The 22824-nt window shown below is 42.0% G+C and overlaps 1 protein-coding gene across 1 annotated transcript in view; it reads left to right on the top strand.

Moving 5' to 3' along the window:
• PLCXD3 (phosphatidylinositol specific phospholipase C X domain containing 3) overlaps positions 1-22824 on the top strand; it is an 83868-nt gene that overhangs the window by 45925 nt on the left and 15119 nt on the right. Inside the window, exon 2 of the mRNA XM_087759910.1 lies at positions 8944-9652. Coding sequence (XP_087616036.1) covers positions 8944-9652 — 709 coding nt within the window. The remainder of the gene's footprint in view (positions 1-8943; positions 9653-22824) is intronic.

Here is a 22824-nt window from a genome sequence, read left to right as displayed (position 1 = left end):
TGACAAAACATGACTTTGAAGTGGTTTTTAATACAAAGTAGTTCTGCTCACCCTTGCAAGCAAACCATGTTGAAATGTTTGCATACTAATTAGCGTGCACCTATCAGTTTTCTCAGACTGTCCCTTTGACACGCAGCTTTGCCTGCAATAACAGTCCCGATAAGGCAGCACAGTGCAGTTATATCCTGCAGGAGGAGGGTGGGGAATGAAGGGGAGACTACCAGTTCTGGGAAGTAACAGGGCAGGAAGGAAGCAAATGTTTCCTTTCCTTTTCCCACATTATCACCAAGGTCTTCAAGGCAGAAGGAGATACAAGCGGAGGAAGAGAAGAGTTTGTTGGAGGCGATAGGACTGGCACAGACGTGGGCAGACTGGGGAGTCAATTTCTGATGGGGAAATGGTGATTGTACTGCATTTGCAGCAGCAGCTAAATTCTTGCGGTTAATAGTAATGTAACAAATGTTGCTTTAACAGCTTCATTCTCTTGTCACTCCTGTCACCTTTTTTGCTTACGTTCTCAAACACGACCAGAATACATTTTCCCTTTTGTCACTGCCTGCCTCTTCTTGCTCCCAGATATTCGATGACTTCAATTTAGCTGGTGTTAATGTAACTCCAAAGCAATTTGGAATTCTATTATTCTGAAAGAAGCTAAAGCAAAATGGGGCTCTTTCCTACAGACATTCGTGCACATAATTAAAGTCATTCAAACAGTTAAGTGTGCTTAGAATTGGGCTCTGGATTTGTACTTTATTGGTAATCTCCCATAGAAAACCAAGGTTAATTCATCCCTGTAGTTATAGTTTGAAAGTATTAAAATGCTTACTTAACAGCTTAAAACTGTTGACTTTGAAAGATTTAACTGTCTGGATATAAAGTTGCTGTATGACCTGGAAAAAGTTTTGATTTAAAAAGTAGAATGATTTGTGTTCATGTTACCTCACAGGCATTTCAAGTTTGTTTAATGGGCTTATTTTAAAAATGTCTTCATTTTGGTTTATGTCTGTTTTTCGATAGAAACTTCAGAGCTTTATATTCAAAAAGTGAAAGAGCTCTTCTGTTTTCACTGCTTGAGAAGGGGGTGATTCAGTTTGATTTATGTATGGGCTAGCTCACCACCTACGAAATGCAGACCTATAAAATATTTTTTTCTCACTTTCTGATCAGAAAATTCACTTGAATAAGACCCAAATATTCTTACATATTATAAAGTATTCCTCTCATGTAAAGAAAAGTCTGACTTTTTATTTTTAATGAAAATCCCAATTTCCATGCTGAGACCAAGTTACAAGAATGTGTAGTTGTTTGGCTGGCCAGGACTCTGGGAAGAGCACCCACTGCTCTGGCTTTCCATTGAGAAGATTTCCTGAGCCTTCAGAAAGCTAAAAGGTAGGCATGATCCTGCTGGTGCTGCAGGCAGCCTTGCCTGAAAAGCTGGGCTAATTTATTGGCAGTGCAGGAACTGCTCATGGGTAGGGAGTTGCAGAAATCCCACGCGACTTTTCCAGGTTGAGGTGGGGGAACGAGGCTGTGGATGAGCCTCCTTGCCAGGTACCTGTACCCATGGCTAACTGTGGCGGTTTGGCTGGTTGTGACCATGGGGTTTCTATGGGTGAGACCTGGGAGGTGGCCAGCTCAGTCTCTGCAGGCTTCTTAATTCAGACACAGAACAGAACAAAAGTTTTGGAGATTGCAGGGAGAAAGCTCCCTGGTCTTTCTGCAGAGAGGCAGTTTCAGGCTTCTCAGTTCCTCCTCCCCACATCCAAGCTGACTCGCATGGGGCTGTCTGTGCGTGTTTCACTGGTTTACCTAGACACACCGGCATGGTTCTTGGAAAACTGAGCTGGTTCTCATAGGGTTTTGACAGAGTTTATGAGTCTAGAAAGAGGTTTTATGGGTAGCAGAGTTGTCTGTACACATTACAGCATAACTTGATGTGATCAGATTCATAGCAAGTGGGCCTATGTATACAAGACTAGTCATACATGTACTCTTGTTCTGACTCCGACGGCTTGTTCATTATCTGCATTTTTGCATTACCTGAGTTAGTGTCTGCCTCTTTTCCCATTCCTTTGGATCATGGAGTGCTCCATGTATATAGGTGGCTAAGTCCTGTGACCTTCGGTTGGTGTCAGGGACGCACAACTGGTGATGAACACTGGAAGAACAGCTGAGAAGTGAGGCAGTTACCTGTGGGGAAGCTTAGTCACTGCACAATCTATAATCGCTTTTTTCCCAGTTGTTTTTGTTTTGTTCTCCTGGGTAATATTTTTATCAAACAAAGCTTGTACCACCCAAGCAGGTTAAATGCTAAAGGTGACTGGACTGTGAAGACTGAGTTGCATTTCTCTTGGTAAAACTTTTTGACTTTCTGAGATGTGCTCTGGCTTTGGTGGAGAGAAGAATGCTCAGCCGTCTTAAAAAGAAGGTAAAACACAATACTGAGGTGCAGCAGCTCTAGTGGTCATGACTAGGCTTTGCTATTCCTTGAAATAGCAGTGTGGCTAGGTAAAGATTCATAGTGTTTTTTTAATTTGTTTGGTTAATTTTTCAGGCCAAACGAGACAGTGAGAACAGACAGTGAGGTTGGGAGAACATCTGCATTGGTCTTCTGTGTGCCAGTGGTCATGGAATTTGTCCTAGCTGTTCTCCACAACATCCAAGAAAGGTGTCGTGGTCTGGTGTCAGTCACGGTATAGCCCTCATTGACAAGGATGTTTTCAAAAAAAGTGAGACTGCACCGCATGTCACATTTCAGCAATAGTCACCAAGTGATGTCATCTCCTAAACATAGGAAGACAACAGCAGGTAAAGCTTTTAATGACACCCAAAGCAGTAGTACAAGAGTCCACTTCCAGCAGCTGTTGGGTAACTCCCAGTGTAGAGACAGGAGGAGCTTGAGGCCTGTGGGAGAAGGGAGGGAGAGTAAAACATGCCAAAAACTGTGAAACTTGCCTTCTGTCTGTGGTTTTACTGTGACTTGTGGATGTTCAGGGTGTGATTGCTGCTGTCAGGAGCATGTTGGGCAGTGCTGTTTGTTTTAATACCTCTATTTTAGGTGCTGTTTACCAAGCGGTTGTTAAGGGGGATGACCAGAGCCGACAGTGAGGCAAGGGGAGCGCAGAGCAAAGTTTAGCTACGCTTGCCTACTTTATGAATGATACGTTAAAACTTAGCCACTAAAAATAGTAGATTCGCTGTGCCTCTTTGTAAATCTCTGTGGGACTGAAGAAGCGATTCTGAACTGAAACGCACTCTCCCTGAGGGACTTTTTTCAGCACTGAGCCCAATTATTTTTTAAATGAGGGGTTTAGCCCTCCAGGGAAGCTATAAATATGTCCATAGCTGAGCTGTAGTGGGTTATATATTCCCAATTGTCCTATTAAGGGAATTCAGTAAAGAAAACAGGAGACCATTTCTCCCTAGTAAAAGTACTAGCAGCTGTTTTCTTGCAGTCTAAGTGATACTGCACATTTTACTCTTGAATATAGTGTTTGGCCACATCTAACTTCATGAAAATTTAATATCTCAGTGGTTGAAACTGGCCACTTTTGTTTTTTGGATCATGGCTGGTGCAGACACTTTAAGTGTCTGTTGATAATTGCTTCTAAGGTTGAGAGACAAGAAACAAATCTTTTGTATCTTGGGGCAGGAGGGAATAAGCAGACACAGAATAATTCACGTTGGAAAGGAGCTCCAAAAGTCATCCGGTCCATCCCCTGCTCAAAACAGAGCTAACTCCAAGTTAGATGAGGCTGTCAAGCCAAGCATTGAGAATCAGGGATACAGAGTCCAGCCCTGCTGGGCTCCCACTCCAGGGCTTAATAGGTCTTGTGGGAAAGTTATTTTTTCCTTATGTCCAAGTGAACAAGTCGTCTTCTGCAGAGCTGCTTTCTAGCCAGTTGGTCCCCAGCTGTGCTACTGAATGGGGTTGTCTGTCCTAGGTCCATCTTGCCTTTGAACTTCTTAAGGTTCCTGTCATCCAGCTTCTCTGCTGTGCTGAAGTTTCTCTGAATACCAGCTTTCCCCTCCAGAGCATTAACCTCTTCCCCCAACTTGGTTTCACCTGCAAACTTGCTGAGGGTGCTCCCCATCACATTGTCTGTGTCACTGATGAAGATGTTAAACAGAATTGGCTTGTAATCAGCTGTGAGTTAAGACTTTGAACCTTCAGCCACAACCTCTTGAGCCTGATGGTCCAGGCAGTTTGTCACATACCTTATAGTGCACTTGTCTAGTTGGTGTCTTCCCCGTTAGACTGCAAGCATATTAAGGGAGACTGTTAAAAGCCTTGCTGAAGTAAAAGGGAAATTTTGTTTTCCCCAAAGCCAGTCATTCCATCCTAGAAGGCAATCAATCAGGTTGGCCAGTCATTATTTGCTCCTGTTAAATCCATGGTAGCTGTTCCCAGTCACCTTTTTACTGTTCATAAGCTGGAATGGTTGCCACAAGGACTTGCTCTGTGATCTTCCCTGGAACTGAAATGAATCTGACAGACTTGTTCCCTGGGTTGTTCTGCTTTCCCGTTTTGAAGGCGAGTGTAACTTTTGCCTCCTCTAGTCAACATGACCTGTCAAAGGTGAGAGAGGGCAGCTGTACAGTGATCTTGGCCTGTGCCTTCTGCATGTTCAGACGAATCGTTTCTTGTCCTATCTACTTATATGTGTCTAATCTAGGTAAGTAGTCCTTAACTCAGTCACCTGTTACTGAAGGAAGCAGTTTGAAAAAGACAAAGTACTAGGCAGAGAGACATGGGGTGCTTGAGAGCAGACCTTGCCAGTGATGACTAAGGAGGCAAGGAAGGTACGAAGTACTTCAGTAGTTTCCTTGTTCTGCATGATGAGTTCTCCTGCCCTGTTCAGCACTGGGCCAGCGTTCTCCTTCCTCCCTTTTGCTGCTGACGCATCCACAGAAGCTCTCTGTTGCCTTTCCCATCCCTTGCAGGTTTCCCATCCTTTGCAGGAACTCCAGCCAAGCTATAGACTTCCTAGCTCTCTCCTTGCATTCCTCCTGTATTCCTCCCAGGGAGCCTGTCCCTGCTTACACCTTCTGTAAATGGCTTTTTTAAGTTTGAGCTCACTCAGAAGTTATTCTTCATGCAGGCCAAAACTTGCCTTCTGCCTTAGCTCCTTGTTTTCTTGCACACTGGGGTGGATTGTTTGTGTGCTTTAGAGAGGTTGTCTTTCAATTTCAACCATTTCTCCTGAGTCCCTTGGCATTTCAGGTAATTCTCCCACAGTCTACCACTTACTAATTTCCTGAACAGGCCAAGACTGCTGCTCTGAAATCCAGGATCTTTTTTCAGTTATTTGCCTTCCTCACTTTACTCAGTATTTTAAATTCTTACATCACTTCATAGTCGCTCTGGCTAACGCTGCCGTCAGCCTTCATGTCCCTAGCCATTTCTTCCTTAATTTGTACCATGTACAGCAGTGTGCATTGTCAAAGGAGTGCCTGCACAAAGTCTTTGATGCTCGCCAGATTGCCTGTGCCCTGCTGTTCTGCTCTTCCAGCAAATGTCTCAAAGTTCCCTGTGAAAAAGGCCCTGTAATTGTGAGGCTTCTTTGAGTTGTTTAAAGAAGGTTTTGTCCGCTTTCTCTTCTTGACTGGGCAGTCTGTAGCATATGCATACCATGTTTACCCCTTGCTCACCACCGCTGTGATCCTCATCCATGAGCCTTCATCCTTGACTCCTTGGATCAACAATATGTTATGTTGTTGAAATGGTGGGAAACAGTGTGCTGACGTAGTAAACTGGTGAGAAAATATGTTTGCACACAAGGGGAATATCAGCTTACTCCTCCTCCCTGCATGACTTGGGACGAGTCACTTCCCCTCTCTTCTGCTTCCCCATGTCTCAGACTGTGAAGTCTCTGTGGTAAAGACTGTCCCTTACATCAGGTCGGTGTGTTCCCTGCCCTTCTATAACAAAGACAGCTGATGTGCAAGCACTGCTGTCTTCCAAAGATTGCAGGCATCATCGCATTAGTATTTCTGAATGTCGCCTACAACCTGTCTTTGTGGGAGCTGAGATTTGGTGATACAGAGAACCTGCAAATCCACTTCCCAGTGGCAGAGTAGGATGGCAATGTTCCCATGCACCAAAGCAAAGCTGGAAGGAAACCTGGTTGCTAAAAGCAAGTGTATGATGTTTGTACAGGATTCTCTCATTACCAGGAACATAGTGATTTGGGGCATAGACAGGGGAAAAGATCATACTTTAATTTCCTCTGCCAAGTGTAAGGATTTTGAATTTCCCCGAGTTATGAGTAAGCTGGTTAGGACAACAGGGCAGGATGAAGGCAAAAGGCAATGTAGATGAGTGTATGATGAAAATAAATATTCAAACAACGTGTTCAAATTACTTATACATGTGGAAAGACAAAACATTTGCTGTATTTTTCAGTCAGGAGGAATCTTTACATACTCTTGAATAGCTGATATCTGCTTCGTTCACTGTCAAAGCTTAACTTCGTTAAGTCAAGCCTTATTTTCTTTTTTGTAGTATTTAATAGGGCCTCCTTGTTTGGGTTACAAAACATGGAGGTTCTTAGTGCACTGTGTGCTTTTTTTCTGTACCTTACACCTAGGAATCCGCATTTTTAGGCTCAATTATGTGCATGAAGACCTTAATTAAGAAAAAATATTTTTCTAAACTATCCTGCTTATGATGTTCAGTGGTGTTTCCTCTGCCTCCTACATACTCTTCTCTGTGTTTTGCATTACCAATAGCTAAAAGCTACCTGCTGCCAAGTTGTTCACCTTAGTTTTCTGCTGTGAGAACTGTGCTGCGTCTCTCGACTTAGGTAGTTTTAAGTAGTGTTTGGCACTGTGTGGCATATTGGCCATGGTGGTCAAGTTTAGCTCCCCTTCTGAACTTCAGGTTGCCAGTGGCTGTAGATCAGACAATAAAGGAAAAATGGTTTAATTAATCTTAATACCATTTTGAGCCTACTGCTGCAATCAGTTGATCATGTTTATAGACCTACTTATTCTGACATAAAACCCTACTGAAAGAAAAGGAACTTCAATGAACAATGTGAGGGTTTGCAAGATCCATCCCTTGCTCATATCAGTAGCTATGCCTTGTTTTGAACAAGGCTCGATTTACTTTAATTTCTATATTAGTGCAGGTTACATTGAGCAGAACATTTGATGTATCTAATTGATTTTCACTGTAATACTGTTGAAACACAAGTCACTGCTGTATAATCATTTGTTTCACCCTTAAAATTCTGTATACAGATCTGGTCCCCTGCGATATCAGTGTGTAACCAGATGCTCTGTGATCTAATCAAGGAATATGCTATCGCTTCAACACTTAGCAGCAGAAAACTTCATCAAAATGGAAAATTTATCTAATATTTAAAGTAAAATGCAGTTCAAAGAGACAACCATGAAAAGCAGGGGTGTACAAAATTTTAAGACATTTCTCAGGTTAAAAAAAGCAAAATCCAAGCAAGAGCTTAAGATGATTTGTCATGGCTCCATTTATTGTTAAAGAAGAAAATGTTATAGCTGTCACTTCAGTTTATAGGGTTTGTTCCTGTTCAGTTAAAATAGCATCACCATCAGAAATGACTGACTAGCAGGATTTCATTAATGTGATACTTATTTGCCACAGCATGCATGCTTTGGAAAGTAATTTTGAAAGGCACCTACAGAAGCATCAGTAGCAGGCAAGACTTGTGCTCTCATTTTGAGACTAGGATTTGGATCTCTGAGGGCCTCGTGCCACAGTCCATTTCAGAAATACAAGTCCTGCTGACCTTGAAGGAGTTTTGCAAGCGGTGTGACGTAGGCTGTGGAACAGACCTGCTTGCTGCAGTGAGTCTGACCAGAAGCATCCCCTCCGGCTGGGACAGCAGGAGTGCAGCTCTGCCTGCAGCCAGACAGTATTTCTGTATACACTGCCAGATTTCACCATGAGGTATTCAGAAGGCTAGTGGCAGACAAGGGTGATGAGCATCTCCTAGGGTCAGCTCATCTCTCCATAAAGCAAGACAGTCTCTTACAGAAGAATGATCATGTGTTTGCAGATGTCCTTAGCTGTATCAGCTGCTTTCATGTAAATGCCTAAATGGTGAGCAAAATAAGTTGTTGTTTTTTTGTTTTGTGGTTGTTTTTTTTTTTTAATGAATGTACCTTGAGACAGAAAGAATTTTGCATGGCAAAATGTCTTACATATTTGTATTCAATTTCGTTAAGTTGTGGAAAATGATCACTTCTATACATAGGCATGTTAAGTATGTCTCGCTCTTGTCAAGAGCATGCAGTGGAGTTTCTGTACTTTCTCAGCAGAATGCAATGCTATCCTTGGCTCTGTCTGTTGTACTTACGTAGCAAAGGAAGGGAAAGAATTTTAGAGGTAAATTTAAGAAGGAAAACAGCATTCAGTAACCTTGTTGATGACCAGATGAGACTTGAAATAAAGAAAAGGTCAGAAAGGTTACATGTCCTTGGCATTGTTCAACTCTTACTTTAGTTGGCTATAAAGGTGTGGGGGGGATGTTGTTGGTTTGTTTTGTTTTTTTCTTTGCTTCTGTGAACTACATGGTGCACAGTTCAGTGTGCAGGGACAGACTCTCCTCATTGGCTCTAGGGATTTATTATGTGACTAGCTTTGCTGGAGTTACGCCAGGATTTCTTTGACATTCAGAGCCCGCTGACTTCAGTGAGCTTACAGGAGTAAGTAAGAGCTAGAAGAGAGTGAGGGAATGCCCAGACAGGCAATGAAACAAGGCACTACCTTTTCTTCAAGTTCCTGGGAGGTGCTGGTGGGGTAAATGCTGCCAGACAAATATAGTGTACTGAGAAGAAGGGCAGAGTTTGTTGCTAAGTGTTGTTACAGGTCAGAAAATCATGTTAAGAAAGAATCACTAATGACTTTGACTTTTAATATATGAATACAATATTTATCACTTTCCTTTGTTGTGTTTTTAGGGTCTCATGACTCATTTAGCTTCTACATCGATGAAGCCTCTCCGGTTGGGCCTGAACAGCCAGAGACGGTACAGAATTTTGTGTCTGTTTTTGGGACTGTGGCTAAAAAGCTGATGAGGAAGTGGCTGGCTACACAGACCATGAACTTCACCAGCCAGCTGGGGGCAGGTATACGGTATTTTGATCTTAGAATTTCCACCAAGCCCAGAGACCCAGACAATGAACTCTACTTTGCTCACGGTTTATTCAGTGCCAAAGTCAAGGAGGGTCTGGAAGAGATCAACGCATTTCTCGCTGACCACCCAAAAGAAGTGGTCTTCTTGGACTTCAATCACTTCTACGGGATGCAGAAATACCATCATGAAAAGCTTGTCCAAATGCTCAAAGACACATACGGAAACAAAATGTGTCCTGCTATATTTGCCCATGAAGTCAGCCTCCAGTACCTGTGGGAAAAGGAACACCAAGTGCTGGTGTTCTACCACAGTCCAGTGGCTCTCGAGGTACCATTTCTTTGGCCGGGCCAGATGATGCCAGCTCCCTGGGCAAACACAACAGATCCGGAAAAACTGATTCAATTCCTCCAGGCATCCATCACTGAAAGAAGAAAGAAGGGCTCCTTTTTTATATCTCAAGTAGTGCTGACGCCAAAGGCTAGTACAGTGGTGAAAGGGGTTGCTAGTGGTCTCAGAGAAACAATCACAGAAAGGTAAGTTTCTGGTGGGTAAGGTGTGCTGACTGTGCTGAATGTGTATGTTGGTAATGCTGCTTTTCTAATTCTTTTTAAAGAAACTCTAGCAGATGTATTTCTTCCATGCTACTGTGGGTTAGTCAGAACTTGGGCACAATCCTAAAATATTTGAAAAGCAACACACTGAAGGAGAAGCTTTTGTATCTTGAAAGAAAATCTGGCACTAAGGCCTAATGAGATCTTACTGGATTGGCCTAGCCTTTTTTTTTTTTTTTTTTTTCCTGAGTGCAGGTTTTTCCCATTTGTTTTGTTTTTCAAATGTGGTTTCTTACCATGAGCACTAAACATCTTGCCTTGGATTTCCTTACTGAATGTGGACAAATCTGTCTGAATGATCTAGATAATTTTTTATTTATGCGTCAGGCTTCAGGTATTGGATAAATGTTTTTTTTCATTTGGGCTCATTAGCAAAGCCTGACACTGCAGAATTTGTATCCTTAACTACCTTTACACACCTTAAAGATGTGTGGCTTTTCTCTGTGCATACCATCACACATTATATCAAAGATATCAGGGCACCGTTAATGTGAATTTGCCTCCTAACAGGCCTTCATTGATCATACAGAAAAGAGACTGCAGACCATTGTAGAGGTTGTATACATGGAATACTGTGTTGACAGGCCATTAGTTGTTACATTAAAAAAAAAGCTGTCTGTTCAAGACATGCATTATTTATACCATTCTGACTTTGATAAATCACAGCCAATTTTCAGCTTAAAGGCATATATGTGTGACTATGTTCTTGACAGCTTGGTAGGAAACCTGAAATTTAATGCCAAGACACAGGAGCTATTTTTTTTTCCGCTTAAAAAAAAGAAGAAGGGTTGCAGAGTATAAAAAATTTATAATGGGGATCAATGGTGTGCTAATGTTCTGCTTCCTGGATGGCTGTAGCTGTGGCAGGAAGGTCTGTTGGGAATGCTGTCCCGTTCTATGAGATGAATGACGCAGTGCCTGTGACACTACACCCTGCAAAGAAAACATGCCTCATTTTTGACAAAGGTTGAGCCATTTTTATGGCAGCTTTCCTAAGCGACTGTTAACTTTAAAAAACAAGGAAAAACTTTACCTGAAATGGTAAAACACTGACACAGAAGGTTTTATAAGCAGTGAGTATGATTCAGAAGTGCTTGTGCGACTGCATTTGCAGCTGTTTGTATATCCTCCACATATGTTTTTATAGGCTCCATTGAGCTGGGGATCTCCCTTTCTGGTGAGTCTGAAGAGCACTTCTCTGTACTGAAATACTGCTTTGTTGATGGATTTTACTGTTAAACACTCAGCTTGTTGTTCAGGGATTTGTTTTCCCTGGTAAACATCTTTCTGAGTGTTCTTTAGAACATAGAATCGTAGAATATCTCAAGTTGGAAGGGAGCCATAAGGATCATTGAGTCCAACTCCCTGCTCTTTGCAGGACTACCTAAAACTAAGCTATATGACAAAGATCATGAAGTAGCACAATGAAGAAACTACCAGGTTCGTAAAACTTGCTGCATCAATAAAATAGCCATTAAAAAACCTTTTCTTCTTCTCTGACTCCTAATGTGCTTCCTTGAAGGTGTTTGGAAAAATAAAAAGTTCAGGTGGTTTCTGGATATGTTTGGCTGAGCTCTGAGTGACTTGAGCCTTTGGACTCTTAGTATGCCTTTCTCTACAGCAAATTTTGAGATTATAACTAACTTGAAATGTCAGTAAATAATTGGGCTGGAATACCTGGAAATGTTGGTTTTCCAAATTGCAACTGAGATTTTACACGAGCCACCAGTGTGTAATCACATCTGCTGCATGAATAATTTTTTCTTTCTTTGCATAACTCTTTTAACCATTGATAAAGAAATGGACCTTCAAAATTATCTCCAAAGCTGGTATTTAGTCTTCCAAGTATGGCATCTCATTTTGAAATCCTTCTACTTACTACAAAAATACACTGCAGGAAGACACAGGCTTGGAATGTGTGTTAATCTACACAGAAACTGAGCTCGTATATTGAGTTAACTGCTCTGAAAGTAAACATGAAGTATACTCAGAACTGCTCCTCATTTCATGATGATCCTGTTAAAAAAATAAATAGATGAGCAATTAAAGGATGCAGTACAATTAGTAGAATTTACAGGATTCTCTTCAATCTCGCTGCATTAATGTTTCAGTAACTTAAAAGTACGTAATCCATACTAAAGGAGCTGGAGCATAGTTCCAGCTGCACTGTGTTTGCTACTTTGAACCATCTCATAATTATTTGTAAAAAGATTATTCTGTCCTTTTCAGAATAAATACACAGCTCAAATTTCATTATTGTGTCCAGGTAGATAACATATGTGCTTTTGTTGCCAGTTGCTGCATAGATTTATACACTTCATACTATTTTCTGCTTATTAATACGTGCTGGCAAAGAGCTTTGCATTAAGAATGCAGTATCTTGCTTTTGGCAGCAGTTTTGTAACCATACTTGGGTGGGGTTTTTCCCTCGCATTGAATTTTGAAAGATCTGAAGGCAAATGTGGAATAAGGTTGAACTTTTCAAATAATTCTGGCGTGGAGTTTTTTTCTCCTAAATTAAATACTATGTTTAAGAAATGATCCTTTGTAGTTTTCAAATAAAACCCATAGTCGTCTCTTTTTTTCCCCCATCCCTACACTGACCATTTCCATTTACATATTGACTTAATTCTGAAAATAGAGCAAGTTTAGATGCTTTCAGATCCAATAAAACATACCGGGTTTTGACCTCTGAGGTTGTTTGTTGCTCAGGAGATTATTTACAATTTGAAGTGCAGTGGCCACCTGAAAGGGAGAACATGGTTTCTCTCAATTGTGGCATCCGTCAGACCGGGAAACCTGCAAGCAGACACTATGCAGCAATCCGTGCTCCTTTCTGCTGCTTTATAGCTCATGGTGTGAAAGAGCACAGTGAAGTATTCCTCCGTAGCCAACACAAGATGGTTGCTTTAATAGCACTTCGTCGTGGCTGCTTGTGGCGGTGGAGGCCCACATGTTAAAACTGCAGTAGAGCAGTCCTAAGGCGACGCGTTTCAGAAGAAGTGATTCCTCATCCTGTTCCCTACAGCATGGATATGTAGAGAGATGGAAGCCCCATGGTAACCTTGATTAAAAAAAAAAGTTTCATGCTTCTAAGACTGAATTTAGTAGAAGATACACCAGTACTGTTTTTTACTGATAATGCTTGCTCACAGGCCTTGCTCCTGTCATCACATTTAATACTCTGTGGGACAATAATTTAAGAAGGAGAAATTATAAAGTCATCAAGCTTTCTATCCTGCACAAATACAAGAGGGAAAAGCTGTTTCTCTTGAGCTCTTCCTAGGACCACAGCTCAGCATTACAAAACTTTGTAACACAGCTTTCATCTTCATTACTTGAATGAGGAGAATCACTTGCATGTGTGCATGTTACGTTTCTTGGATTTGATGAAAAACTTTGAGGACTAAGAATATGTTTTCAGGCTTAACATTCTGTCACACACAGTTTAGATGCCAAGAAATACTCTTTGATTAGCAAACAGTACGTACCAAATGAATTACGTTCCCTCTGCTTATTGAATTAACTTCACAGTGAGGCAGCTGCCTTCAGTACGTCTGAAAGGCGGTTGTGAAACAACCTTTTGATGAGTGTAGAGCTGTTCTTCATAATAATCTAGTTTGTTTTCTGATTTGCAGTGAAATTACTAATTTTATCTCTGATGCTGGAGACAAGCATGATATTCTCTTTGTTGTCTCTGAGGTTGATTAATACAGAAGAATAGGTATCCTTCAGAGGATGCAAAAATCCTGTGATACTTTTAAAGCTTTTGAGAAATAGAAAATAAACACATACCCAGCTGATTGTCACTTGATTTCCAAATTAATCTCTAAGAATAATGTTCCCTGTAGCTTACATGTGACTAAATCCTTGCCCACCATGCTCAAGCTTCCCCCTTAGCAACCAAAGCAAATAAAAAAAAGAAAATCCTGCACATAAGGAACCTTTGAAGTGGAGGCAAAGCATCCACACTGTTAACAAAAGGGGTGGTAAGTAGGCCACAGAAGCTGTCTGGAGAAGAGCCATCTCTGGGTGCAGTTGTTAACTAAGCAGGGTCAGATTTAGCTAGCAAATAGGTGGATATTATATGAAAAAAAAAATCCCTGGGAGTCGCAAGAAGTGGGATTTTTGAGTCAGTTACCGAGGGTGCACTCCTTCTCCAAGCCATATCTCAGCCAGCTCAATTTTTGAGAGTTTCTGTGTTGCTGGAAGAGCGGGATTTGATGATGTTTTTGATCCACGCTTGGTACTGACTGATGCCATTCTTAAACTATTTGATGTGAAAAACAACAACAGAAATGGCAACCGTATTTTGCTAATTGTCTGGGCATCTTTTGTGCTTGTAGCTTTGGTGTCTCTCCGTTATGGGCTGTAGGAGAGTAGCAGGCTCTGACGAGCTGGCTTGGGTTTAGGACTCAGTGACAGCATAGCAGCACAGGTGGTGGGTGAGCTCTTTAACTGCCAAGAGGCAAGTAGACTCCGTCCCTAACTAGTGTATATGGTAGAAGCATGCTTATCCCTCACTGCATTTGACTTTGGAGGTGGCTGTCTCTCCCCCCTCCCCCCCCCCCCCCCCCCGCCCTTTTCTTTTTGACCCCAGAAGGCACAAACTATCATTCTGGTAAATTACTAGGGAAATTCAAAAGTACTCTCGGCAATCCAGCCAAATCCTTAGTATTTCTATTCTTCCTCAAGCTATCCTTAATTACTTTTCTAGTCTTACCACACAAGAGGCAATCTCCATGTTTGCACACAGAGCAGCACAGGGAGACCTTGGTTTCATTTGAAGCATCTATCTGCCACATCAACAGGCCTGCATGGTAAAATCCCAAATGGGCTGTGTATGTTCAGGCTGATTCTGCTGACAGGTGTTATAGTGGCATTTCATCATCAGAGCATCTGTCTGCACAAGGTTTTTAGTATAGTGTTCCCTTGGAAAGTGCTAGGTGGTTGTGTCTGATGGCTTTGGTCATGAAACTGGAATAGTATTAAAATGCCACAAAATACAAGAGCACAGGATTTTTTAATAACTTTGTTAGGGAAAAGTATTTATCTACATACCTATTAGTAGCCTGTGAGTTTTAGTCCAGAAGGGAAGTTGGCATGGTGATCACCAGCTCTGTGATCACCATCATTATCGGTGGCTTGGCTTTGGAGTGTTGGTTTGGGGTAGTTGGCTTGGTGTTTTCTTGTGGGGGGTGAGGGTGTCTCACAGTCTTTTCCTCTATTTGAACTGCTTGTAACTTTTATCACGTTATGCACCAAAACACCTGCTTGCAGTTACAGTATATGCCGTGTGACTATTTGTAAAGATATTTTATGTGATCCCATCATCACACTCTGAGCACAGCCTGACTCTGCGTATACAGAAAGCAGCAAGTGTTTTTCATCACTGGGTTCATTTCCCCAGCCCTGCTGCTGTAAGCTGTCACTAACATCTACTTGTCTCAAAGATTTCGTGCTTCTATCTGCATGGCTGCTGTAGTGAAATTGCAAATGGCTCATTAAGTCAGTTGGGTTTTCTTTGATCTTTCTAACATTACTTGGATCACTAAGGAAGCTCTACAGCTAGTAGATGCTAATAAGTGCTGAGCCCAGGGGAAATGGATTTGTTGGTGCTGGGCCTGGGTCTGCCTAGCTGCTTTTACCTCATTGTGAAGGGAACAGTTCCTTGATGGGTTGGTCCTTCTCCACCTTATTTATAAGGTACAAAATGAGCACAGAGGTTTACAGAAGCAAGCCTTTCCAGATTTATTCACATAATGACTTTCTGTAATACAAACACATTTAACACAAACTCAAGCAAATAGAAACTCAGCAGGTATGACAACATCCATGTCTCTATGTTGTATTAGTACTTGCACGCTGCAAGCCATTGCCTTCAGGACTATAGGAGCAAGTAGATCTATAGGCACATCCTTGTCAATTTTTAAGCAGAGAACTGGGCGGTTCTGGACTAACTAACATGCGTATGTCTGAAAGTTTGAATTTTTAATCTCCTGTAGCTGCTCTGTGGTCCTGGACTAGTAGGATATGGATAGAAATTGTCAAAAAATTTCTGTCAGTTCTTAAAACCCTGTTGCACGTGCTGTATCATTCCAGATGGATTTGGGCAATTCTCAGCATCCTCCAAAGCCTTAGACCTTAGACCTCTCTTAGTAACCTCTCTTCCCGCACCTCTCGAGTGGATGGACCTCAAGGCAGGGACTGGGGGAACAAAGTCCCTCCCACTGGAAGACAAGATCAGGTTCAAGACCCCCTGAGGAACCTCAACATACAGAAGTCTATGGGACCTGATGAGGTGCATCCCAGAGTCCTGAGGGAATTGTCTGGTGTGTTGCCAAGCCACTCTCCATGATATTTGAAAAGTCATGGCAGTCAGGTGAAGTCCCCGGTGACCGAAAAAAGGGAAACACTGCACCCATTTTTACAAAGGGTAGCAAGGAGGACCTTGGGAACTACCGACCTGGCAGCCTCCCCTCTGTGCCTGGGAAGATCATGGAACAGATCCTCCTAGAAGCTATGCTAAGGCACATGGAGGACAGGGAGGTGATTCAAGACAGCCCGCATGGCTTCACCAAGGGTCCTGCCTGACCAGCCTAGTGGCCTTCTATGATGGAGTGACTACATCAGTGGGCAAGGGAAGAGCTACAGATGTCATCTGTCTGGGCTTCTGTAGGGCCTTTGACACAGTCCCCCACAACATCCTTCTCTCTAAATTGGAGAGATATGGATTGGATGGATGGATGGTTTGGTGGATAAGGAATTGGCTGGATGGTCATATCCAGAGAGTAGTAGTCAACAGCTCAATGTCCAGATGGAGATCAGTGACAAGTGGTGTCCCTCAGGGGTCCATATTGGGACCAGTACTGTTTAATATCTTCATCAGTGACATAGACAGTGGGATTGAGTGCATCCTCAGCAAGTTTGCAGACAACACAAGCTGAGTGGTGCAGTTGACACACCTGAGGGACAAGATGCCATTCAGAGGGACTTGGACAAGCTTGAGAAGTGGGCCTGTGTGAACCTCATGAAGTTCAACAAGGCCAAGTGCAAGGTCCTGCACCTGGGTCAGGGCAACCCCCAGTATCAATACAGGCTGAGGGCTTAAGGGATTGAGAGCAGCCTGGCAGAGAAGGACTTGGCGGTACTGATGGATGAAAAGCTGGACACGAGCTGGCAATGTGTGCTCACAGCCCAGAAGGCCAACCATATCCTGGGCTGCGTCAGAAGCAGCGTGGCCAGCAGGTCGAGGGAGGTGATTCTGCCCCTCTACTCCACTCTGGTGAGACCCCACCTGGAGTGCTGTGTCCAGCTCTGGGGCCCTCAGTACAGGAAGGACATGGACCTGTTGGAGCGGGGCCAGAGGACGCTACAAAAATGATCAGAAGGATGCAGCATCTCCCCTGTGAGGACAGGCTGAGAGAGCTGGGGTTGTTTAGCCTGGAGAAGAGAAGGCTGCGGGGAGACCTTATTGCAGCCTTTCAGTACTTTAAAGGGGGCTTACAGGAATGATGGGGACAGACTTTTTAGCAGGGCCTGTTGTGATAGGATGAGAAGTAATGGTTTTAAACTAAAAGAGGGTAGGTTCAGACTAGATATAGAGAAGAAAATTTTTACGATGAGGGTGGTGAAACACTGGCAGAGGTTGCCCAGAGAGGTGGTAGATGCCTCATCCCTGGAAACGTTCAAGGTCAGGCTGGATGGGGCTCTGAGCAACCTGATCTAGTTGAAGATATCCCTGCTTATTGCAGGGGGGTTGGACTAGATGACCTTTAAAAGTTCTTTCCAACACAAACTATTCTGTGATTCTCTGACCTCTTTGTTATGGCATGTCTCAACCCACATATCTATCCTGGCTTCACTCCAGGAGGATTTTAGTTTATTGTTGATGCGTCCTCTGCAGTCCCTTGCTATATTTTTACAAGCTATATAATGCATTTTTTAGTCTACCTTTTCCCTGATGGTCTGTGATGTGGTTTGTTTCATTTGTGGTATAGCAACCCTAGTTCATCAATGTGCAGTTCTCATTAAATAAAATATGAGATCAATTCAGAAGTTACCAGTATTACTGGAAGCATGAGACTTCTCACAATGTCTGCCTATTTTTAGTGCTGATCAGAACCAGTAAGAGCTCTCCAAATCATCAAAACATTTTTGTTTTTAAAGCTAATTTGAGATCACATCAGTGGTATATTGGTTAATATTTTATTTCCTTTTTTAAGAGTTTGCTCTACAGTTGTTAGTTTTGTTAGATGTGACAGCAAGTGCATGTTTGTGTAAATTGTTTCAAGCCAGCGATTACAAAACCATTTGTTCTTTTTCCCATTGGTGCAGCTTTTTATTGAAAACTGCAGATATTTTAAAGTCTACTCTTTTTTTTCAGGAATGCATCTTTCAGTATTTTTCTCCAGGGAGAAGTCTATTTTAGCAAAATAGATAATGTCAAAACATTTCAACTTTGTACTTCTATTAATTCTGTCTTGTCTTCAGATTTATGTTACAGTGTTAATTGCAATATTCAATGGTGTTTCTATATTCACAGCTTTTCATTTTTGTATTCAGAAACAGGTCTTGAACTTTATTTGATGGGAAAGGCCAACATTTTGTATTTGCTTACTAATTTGAAACAAAATCATGTTTTGAACTGCTGGAGTTTCTCACAGAACAGCAGTTCTTGGTTTCGGGCTGGATCTAGTTAATACCACAATGGGGGTATAGCCCTGAAGTACCCAGCGTTTACTCGCCCCTTGATATCACTATTGATCAAGTGACAGTCTGCAGACAATATCATCCTTTTCCTCTCATTCCTAATGTCCATTTTAATTTTGTTTATGACTGTTGGAAATTACGGTTTTATCCATTAGCCATAGAGTGAATACCACTGGCCAAGCAAAGTGGCAATATTATTAACAATAATAATTCACCTCATGTGCATGGTAATAAACACTGTAGGAGGACAGAGTTCTTCAGGGAGACAGTATTGTCTAAGGAGTATATGGCACATCTCTAGGACTTTTACTTTTTTGCAGGAAAAATCAGTCAGAACCTGTTTTTAATTTTTCTCTAGGAAAGTTCAACCTCATTATATTGGCCAAAAGTGAAGTGGTCCAACCGCCGTCTTTAAAATTTAAAATGATTTGAAGTGAAGACAGACAGCGTGATGGTAGATGTAGTCTAGAGTTAGTGACTTGGGACTATGCAATGTGGAAGTGTTTGACTCAGCTTTATGACTGATCTGAATTTTGCTGTCAGTCATGTTATGTTGCCATTGATTGCATCATCTAGACATTTCAAGACTGTTGGCTGTAAGGTTGAGTTAAAAGAAAAGATGAATATTGGCATATGATTACAGAATCTGGCAGTAATGAATGTTAAAAAGGATGGCTCAAAGGTCAGCAGAATTATCTACCAGAGTGAAACAAGCAGATTTTATTCCTTCCAGTGGATTACTTTGCACAGTACAGTAAGTAAACTGTACCACTGTTATCTTAATGATAGGCCCTTGTGAGTTGGTTAAAATAACTGTATTAATCCTGCTTATCTTCATGTTAAGTTCTGCTATACTCAGTGTGGAGCTTGGAAGTTATTTTTTCATCCAGTGTTTGAATTGTCAGGATTCCTCTTGGAGCCTTCTTTGCAACTCCCAGTATCACTGGGGAAGATGTTTTATAAAAGCTGTAAGAAGTGAATACATTCAGGCAGAGAGGAGAGCGATCTGTGTAATCTCCACAGCAGAATTGCTGAAGGACTAGCATGAACATTGCACACATTAAAGCAGACCTATGAAAACAGTGGTTTAGAGAGGAGAGCAGCAAACACACTGCTCTCATCTAAAAATGGCAGGGAAATGATCTGAGCCCTCACAAGCTTTCAGGAGAAGGTGAGACTGAAGAGCTTAACTGGAAAGAAGTGATAATTAAAGATACAGAGGTTAATGGAAAGTAGGATAAATGTTGATGAGGTTTTGCAAAAGGTGGATGCTGTCACATGATCTTCATGTGGTTTTGTAAGTAATTCTATGGAAATTTTACAGGAAAATTTTGGGATTTCGGTAATGCAGCTGGTAAAGTATTAAGTAGGATATTATCAACCGAAATGGAATTTGGGAATAGGAAATGGAGTTGAGACTGGTTGGAAGTACCAGACTGAAGAGAAGATAATGGCAGCATTCCTCAAAGAGCCTGGTTGTCTTAAATATTTCCATGAAGGACCTTGGATTCAGCTGTAGTAGACTGCTATCGGAGTTTGCTGATAAAACAAAGTAAGAGGCTATCATCATAACAGAGGACAGCTGAGGGGTAACATACAACAAGAACTGGATGCTTACAGTATTTAGAAATGAGCTGCAATTCAGTGGTATAAAACGCAAGGTCATAATGATGGGAGTATGCTCTGGTAAGGTGGGATCTCGTCAGCTGGGGAAGCCAGGCAAGGCAGATGCTGGAGTGTCACCCATGGCTGGCTAAAGCTGAGCCCCCAGTAGAAAGCATCTGGGGAAAAGAGCAGTGTCCTCTTGGTAATGCAGTGGGGCACTTCCAGCATGCACAGAAAGGTGGTGATATTACTGGGTGTGGGTAGGAGATGCTTTTGGATATCCTGTGCAATTCCGATCATCCATGTTCTGGGGAGAAGATTAAAATTGGCACAGATGCAAAGAGGGACTACTAACTAGGATAATCAGGGAATGAATTGCTGAAGACGTCGGGAGAGCTTGTCTTGTTCGTCCTAGCACAATGAAGCCTGAGATGCTATGCGATTACTGTCTATAAATATCACAGGGGAATAAATACCAGGGAGGGAAAAGAACAGTTTAGGCTAAAGGCCAGTGTTCTCACAAGAGCAACGGTTATACACTGACTAAATAAATTTAGGCTGGAAGTGAGAGAAGGGCTCCCTGCCATCACAGCAGTGAAGTTTTCCAACAGTCTTACAGCTGGAAAAGCAGGAGTGAGAAAGGTGACTGCTTTTAAGATGAGCTCTATCAGCTTTTGAAAGAGGAACAGAGATCATTAGCAGATTCCTCCCAGGCCCTCTTCCACAGGAGAATGTCACAGCTGCTAACCCGCCTTTTCAAAGGCAGCTGTGCATGGTCTTGTCCATGCCACTTGCTTTGTCACTGGAGATGGGAGGACAGGACCACACAGTACAGCGTTCCTCTCCCTGCTAGGTTGCTTGCGGGAGCCCCAGGAGCAGTCTGGTCTCGAGGCATGTGAAGACCCACCACCCGGTGATGGGGAAGCAGGCGCTCTTGCAGTATTCCTTCATAGCCCCACTGGTTATTGAGGAGTCAGAGAAGTCTGTGTTAGGGGGACAAATCCTGCTGACGTGGGACCACCTTGGCAGGAAGATAGCCTGGTGAGCGTGTCTCCCCCAGCTGTAGCCAGAACAAACATTTCTCACTGTGAAAGAGCAGTGGCTATTCTGTAGTATCTCCTGGGTACTGTATTTGGCATCATTATAATTGGTATAATACAGGATTTATCATGTGAATGTTTTGGGCTTGTTAATACTGGGTTGTGAGGAAAGCAAGTGGAAGGAATGAGGAATAGCTCAGAGAAGGCTGCTCCTTGTAAATGATTCACAGCAATGCCCAGGATGCTGTTTAGTAGGATATTGGTTCTGGGATCCAGCTCATTAACAAAGCTGGTTTAGCTGCGCGAGGCCAGACCTAGAAGCCAGAAAATGTATAAAGGATAATAGGCAGATTAGTCTCCCTCTCTGGTGAGATGAAGCAGTTTTTATGGAGGAGCTAGTGGGTGTGTGACAACCCTAGACCCCCTCAGCCTGTGGTCTGGGCGCAGGGCTCGGGTGCTGGTTGGCAAAACCCTAGGTGGCAATGACAGCAGTGTAATAAAGATCCTTGGTGCTGTGTATCTATTTGATACACACCTTGCAAGGGAAATGATAAAACTAGCTTTGGACATGAAGTCTTGGTGGAGAAGGAGGTGGAGGAAGTTCAGTCCATGCAAAAAGTCAGTTGCTGATGTAATCAAAGGAAGCAACAGCAGGAAGCAGAAGAGGCGGTGCCTCAGATGAAGAGCGGTACAGCAGGGAGGAATTTTGACGCTGACCAGAAATTTGCTGGAAAAACGGATTTGTGAGCACCATTGATACTGTTTGTGAAATTGGATCAAACTTGATGACTAATTGTATTTGAGGAAAATATATAGGAAAACATTGCACCTTGATATTTTCTAACTTAATGTTTTAGAAATATTGAAGTGTTTTGACAGTTTCAAAATAACTTTATTTTAAAATGACACCTAATCTAAAATTATTTAAATTTTAAAAGACCAAAAAGTAAGAAAAGAGTGTTTAATTGGCTACGCTGAACATTAACTAGACGTTTATTTTTTTAATTAACTGAAAAAAATGTATGTTCCTATATAATTTTGTCCCCCACCATCTCATTTCCTGACTTGTTTTAATCACATCATTCAAATCAGAGCTGTAATTATGCCCAATTTCTGTTACTCAGATGTGCAGCCTGAAGCTCTTACTATATTTTCTGCTTCTTCTTGCTGTCCAGATAGCTGCAGTGATGAAAAATTAAGATTTCCCTGTACCTTTTTTCAAAGGCAATTATTTTTGTCATAATTTTCAATTTAAATTTTGTTGGATGGATTGCTTCCTTGTATTCTTCTTGCTGATGTTTCATGAATGAAGCAGATTTCCACCTTCTCTGAAGAATCAGAAAATGTTAAATTCCTGGGAATGCTGCAAGACCCAACTCTTCACTGCAACTTTCTCTGATTTGAGTATGGTTATTTTCCTTACGTTTTTCAACGTTACATTCAATATGGATTATTCTATAGTATGTCTGTCTGAGTAATATATTGTGAAACACACTGAGCAAGGTACTATGGCAGACAGCTACGTGCAGTTTCGTATACTTTGGTTGTGTGTTCTCTGCCCCTGCAGACTGACTTTATATCTCCACTTGATGGAACAAAAAAATTAACCACTTAGAGCTGTTTATCTGAAAGTAAATGGAAATTGCTTTGCTCTGTATTCAACAGCAAAGGATTAAAATATAGGTGAGATTTAGTTTAATTTCGACCATCTGCAGGAAGAAAACCATTTTGCAGGCT

Source organism: Nipponia nippon, unplaced genomic scaffold, assembly GCF_047370975.1.
Source record: "Nipponia nippon isolate SJK-2023a ecotype South Korea unplaced genomic scaffold, ASM4737097v1 scaffold_20, whole genome shotgun sequence".
Classification (NCBI taxonomy): Eukaryota; Metazoa; Chordata; class Aves; order Pelecaniformes; family Threskiornithidae; genus Nipponia; species Nipponia nippon.
Note: the sequence above shows the minus strand (reverse complement) of the source record. Positions and strands in the feature narration are given on the sequence as shown.